Source organism: Pongo abelii, chromosome 1 (assembly GCF_028885655.2).
Source record: "Pongo abelii isolate AG06213 chromosome 1, NHGRI_mPonAbe1-v2.0_pri, whole genome shotgun sequence".
Lineage (NCBI taxonomy): Eukaryota > Metazoa > Chordata > Mammalia > Primates > Hominidae > Pongo > Pongo abelii.
In genome coordinates, this window is record NC_071985.2 from 221,210,514 (window position 1) to 221,215,532 (window position 5,019).

Genomic DNA, 5,019 nt, shown 5'->3' on the forward strand with positions numbered 1-5,019 from the left:
GACTCCATTCCAAAGTGGGTAATATTTTTTTTATTTATTTATTTTATTAAGACAGAGTCTTTTTCTTCTGCCCAGGCTGGGGGTACAGTGGCACAGTCTCAGATCACTGTAACTTCTGCTTCCCAGGCACAAGCCATCCTTCCACCTCAGCCTACAGAGAGTAGCTGGGACTACAGGTGTGCACCATCACATCCGTCTATTTTTTGTATTTTTTTGGAGAGACAGGGTCTCACTATGTAGCCCAGGCTGGTCAGCAACTCCTGGGCTTAAGTGATTGTTCTGCCTTGGCTTGCCAAAATGTTGGAATTACAGCTGTGAGCCTCCATGTGCGGCCCCTCATTACTCTTTTGAAAGTGAACATAATGGTATCTAATTAAAAATATCCCTTTAGTCTCTCCCAGCCAAGTTCATTGAGGGAACTGAGATTTTAGGCTTTTGGGGCCACAGGAGACTCCCATTATCATTGTTTTATTGTTTTGTTTTGTTTTTCTTTTTGAGACTGAGTCTCGCCCTATTGCCCAGGCTGGAGTGCAGTGGCACTATCTCAGCTCACTGCAACCTCCACCTCCTTTGTTCAAACGATTCTTGTGCCTCAGCCTCCCAAGTAGCTGGAGTTACAGGCACCCACCAACATGCCTGGCTACTTCTTGTATTTTTAGTAAAGACTGGGTTTCACCTTGTTGGCCAGGCTGGTCTCTAACTCCTGACCTTAAGTGAGTCACCTGCCTTGGCCTCCAAAGTTCTGGGACTACAGTTGTGAGCCACCAAGCCCAGCCACATGACCAGTTTTAGATCCTCAAATTGAGAAGACATTTTTTCTCAAAAAAGGAGCTGAGCTTTGAAGATTCTTGGTAACACTTCCCAGAGCTAATAGAGTTGGGTGGAGCAATGGATGAAAATTCATGGAGTAGGAGTGATGTTGCCCGCTCCTTAGAAGTTGGGAGACTCTTCTTGGTACCAGAAGGGCAGAACGATATCTCTGTGGCCAATTATTGCAGAGTGGAAATGGGGTAAACTAAGGACCCGCTCACACCAGCCAGAGTAGTGACTTTTGGCCCAGGAGAAGTCAGGGTGTGAGAGTACTGGCCTGACAAGTTTTTTTCTCTGGATTTGTTTTCTTGCAGATTTATCAGGATGAGCCTCCAGGCCCCACGCAGACTCCTGGAGCTGGCAGGGCAGAGCCTGCTGAAGGACCAGGCCTTGGCCATCTCTGTCCTGGATGAGCTGCCCAGGGAGCTCTTCCCCCCACTGTTCGTGGAGGCCTTCACTAGCAGACGCTGCGAGGTTCTGAAGGTGATGGTGCAGGCCTGGCCCTTCCCCTGCCTCCCTCTGGGGTCCCTGATGAAGACGCCTGATCTGGATATCTTACATTATGTAGTGGATGGGATTGATTGCCTGCTTGCCCAAAACGTTCGCCCCAGGTGAGTTGACCCAGGTGGGGAGGGCCCAGGTGTCCAGGGAATAAACAGCTGGGTCAGACAAATTGGGAACCCTGGGTGGACCAGGGGCTTCGGATGGTGCCAGTGAGAAAGCTGGGAAAGTTCTTGGCCATTTCCCAACTCCTCTGGGAAAGGACTGCTCACCATACAGGGTCCACTGAGGAAACAGGAACCCGCCTGCTCCCAGTGGAAGGTAAATGCACTAGAAGTGGGTACCAGGCAGAATCCAAGGGGGAAAGGGATGGAGAAGAGACAGAAAGAGGGGCGCCAAGGAAAAAAGCAGCTGAAGTCCTTGATGTGGAGTGAAAGCCCAGGTCAGGGGTGGGTCCTTGCCTACATTCTGAGCTTTTCCCCTATGTTACTCACAGGAGGTGGAAACTTCAAGTGCTGGAATTGCGGGATGTTGATGAGAATTTTTGGACCATATGGTCTGGAGCCAGGCCCCTGTCCTGCTCCCCAGAGGCCATGAGTAAGAAGCAGACAGTGGAGGACTGTCTGAGCACAGGAGAGAAGCAGCCCTTGAAGGTGTTCATGGACGTTTGCCTCAAGGAAATATCCATGGATGAAGATCTGAGATTCTTCTCTGGGTGGGTCCAGCACAGAAGAGGTTCAGTACACCTGTGCTGTACTAAGGTGGTGAATTATTCAACGAGCATTTTCGATTTCAGAAACATATTGGAAACAGTATACCCAGACAGTATCCAAGTGTTGGAAATTTGGAACATATGCTGGCCACGTATGATAGTAGAGTTTAGCTGTTACCTGAGCCAGATGAGGAATCTTCGCAAACTCTTCATCTCCGATGGCTGTCGCTACCTGCTAAGCTCTGACAGCCAAAAACAGTTAGTTGCTGAATTCAGCTCTGTGCTCCTCAGACTGGAGTATCTCCAGATGCTTTATATAAGAAGGGGCTGCCTCTTTGAAGGCTACCTGGACCAGCTGATCAGGTGAGGAAGGATGGTGAGCTTTCCCCAGGGGCCATAGCAGAGCCTTTTTTTGTTAGAGTAAACACTAGTCAGCATCTACTCTGTGCCAGCCACTGGAGATGTCCAAGGAAGGGGACACTAGAATGCATTGTCCTGTTTGGTCCTCTATATCCTGAAGTGGGTATCACAGGATCGCTCCAGTAAGGGCAGAGGGATGACCTGGGGTAGATGATACAGAGAGGGACATCGTGTAGGGAGCTGGTTAGCAGGGGGTTCAGCTCTAGTGAGGGTGAATTCCTTTTAGGAGTTCCTTGTTAGGAAGTGTGTTTAAAGTTAATATGATAAATATGAATAGCTTTTGTGAATTCCTTGCTAGGAAGTGTGTTTAAAGTTAATATGATAAAAAAGAGGCAACAGAGGGGAGGGTATAAAAGAAGAGAAAGTGCACCAAACCTGTGCATTTCACAGAGGAAGCTCTGTCCTCACAGCTTAGTGAGCATGAATGATCCTGTCTCTAATTCCCTGTTTGTAAAAGCTTGTTTTGAACTCCAGGAAAGGTAATTGAGATGGGAAATGTGTGCTTCTGGGATGGAGGTGAGGGAGTAGGCATGAGAGTGCTACAAAGTGGTACGCGGTTTGCAGATGTGGCCATGTCAGGGAACCTCTGCAAGCAGGTAGCCCTAGCTGTTGTCCCTAGACCTTGCTCAGGTGAATTCTTTGGGCATCTCTTCCACTGGGCTCCTGTGGCCCGGAGATGAATCTTTCTGCTGGAAGATGAAGAAAAGAGGCTTTAGAGATTTTATGGCCTTTAACCAATCACACCAGTGATGGTGAAAGGACTGAGCCTAAAATGGGACTGCCTCTGAATGACCCAAGTCCTCATCAGGCAGCACCTTGTGGGAGGATCATGATTAGATGATGAGAACAAACTTGTGTTTGGGCAAAACAGGCTCTTCCCTCGAGGTTATCTTCCACCACCATCCTCTAACTGGTGCCATTGCCCAGTAGTAACTTCTTGCTCTCCCCAGGTGCCTCAAGAGCCCATTGGAGACATTGGCATTAACGTATGGCTCCCTAGAAAAAAACGACTTGAAGTGTCTGCCCCGGTACCCAAGTCTCAGTCAACTGAAGCAGCTGAATCTCAGTCATGGTGCACTGACCTTCATCCATCTTGAGCCCCTCCGAGCTCTGCTAGAGAAAGTTGCTGCCACTCTTCAGACCCTCTTCTTAGTGGACTGTGGGATTAGGGACTCCAAACTCAGGGTCATCCTACCTGCCCTGAGCCGCTGCTCCAACCTCACCACTTTCTGCTTTCACGGCAATGACATCTCCATGGATGCTCTGAAGGACCTGCTGCGCCACACAGGCAGGCTGAGCAATTTGCGCCTGGAAACATATCCTGCCCCTCGGGAGAGTCTTGATGACCGGGGTCGTGTCGTTTGGGAGCTCCTCACCCCAATTCAGGCTGAACTGATGCGTATACTGAGGGAAGTAAGGCAGCCCAACAGGATCTTCTTTGGTCCCGTCTCCTGCCCTTGCTGTGGCACGTCGTCCACTGAGCAACTGGAGTTCAATTTATGCTTGTGGGGAAAGCCTGCCTAGTGCGGTGGAGGTATAAAAAGCTTTTTCTCCGGGCACTTGGAAACTAAAATGTGGGACATACATGTCTTTTATTTTTCTTTTTCCTTATTTTACAATTTTACAATTTTTATTTAAAAATTTGAGACAGGGTTTCCCTATGTTGTCCAGGCTGGTCTCAAACTCTTACGCTTAAGACAGCCCCCTGCTTGGCCTCCCAGGATTCTGGGATTACAGGCATAAGCAGCTGTTCTGGGTCTATAGGTGCATTATAAAGGGAGCAGAGAAGCCTCTGTTTCAGGCATGTGCTTTCTGAGTGGAAAAAAAAAAAACAAAAATCCCAGCAGGGGGCAGCACTGGTGAAAAGGTTGAATAGAGTCAATGAGACTCAGGGATCCGTGTCCTAGACAGTCAGAAATAGAACCTGAAGTTCTAGAGTGAGGGAGTTATCTCAGCAAGGATGGATACAAAGAAACGTAGGAAGTAAAGGGAACCTAAATGGAAACTCTCTGCTGTCCTTCATGTTTGATTAGATTGTTTCAGCAATTTATACATCTGAAATCTTTAGTTCCTGATGAATTAAAAAAAGAGGTACTAGTTCATCTGTGATTTAGGTTCATCTGCAGGAAATAAAGGAATCAAAATAAACTTCATTTTGTTGTTGTTGTTTTTTTCTTTGTTTTTGTTTTGTTTTAGACGGAGATTCGCTCTTGTTGCCCAGGCTGGAGTGAAATGGCACGATCTTGGCTCACCACACCCTCCGCCTCCTGGGTTCAAGTGATTTTCCTGCCTCAGCCTCCCGAGTAGCTGGGATCACAGGCATGCACCACCATGCCCGGTTAATTTTGTATTTTTATTAGAAATGGCGTTTCTCCATGTTGATCAGGCTGTTCTCAAATCCCTGACCTCAGGTAATCTGCCCACGTTGGCCTCCCAAAGTGTTAGGATTACAGGCATGAGCCACTGAGCCTGACCTGTTTTTGTTTGCTTCTTTGTTTGTTTCATTTTTTTGACGGAGTCTTGCTTGGTCACCTAGGCTGGAGTGCAGTGGTGTGATCTTGGCTCACTGCAACCTC

General features: G+C 48.0%; 1 protein-coding gene across 1 annotated transcript; it reads left to right on the forward strand.

The window, feature by feature from the left end:
- The first annotated feature begins 1,093 nt into the window (after nucleotides 1-1,093).
- LOC100442905 (PRAME family member 22) lies at nucleotides 1,094-4,601 on the forward strand. The gene is made up of 3 exons (XM_009235542.3): nucleotides 1,094-1,421; nucleotides 1,808-2,386; nucleotides 3,394-4,601. The coding sequence occupies exons 1-3, from the start codon at nucleotides 1,135-1,137 to the stop codon at nucleotides 3,965-3,967; spliced, it is 1,440 nt and encodes a 479-aa protein (XP_009233817.3). The 5' UTR covers nucleotides 1,094-1,134; the 3' UTR covers nucleotides 3,968-4,601.
- The last annotated feature ends 418 nt before the right edge of the window (nucleotides 4,602-5,019 follow it).

Coding starts and splice junctions, on each gene's coding strand:
- LOC100442905 (XM_009235542.3), top strand. CDS start 1,135: ATGAGCCTCCAGGCCCCACGCAGACTCCTGGAGCTGGCAGGGCAGAGC. Junction 1,422..1,807: donor GCCCAAAACGTTCGCCCCAG/GTGAGTTGACCC, acceptor TGTTACTCACAG/GAGGTGGAAACTTCAAGTGC. Junction 2,387..3,393: donor TACCTGGACCAGCTGATCAG/GTGAGGAAGGAT, acceptor TGCTCTCCCCAG/GTGCCTCAAGAGCCCATTGG.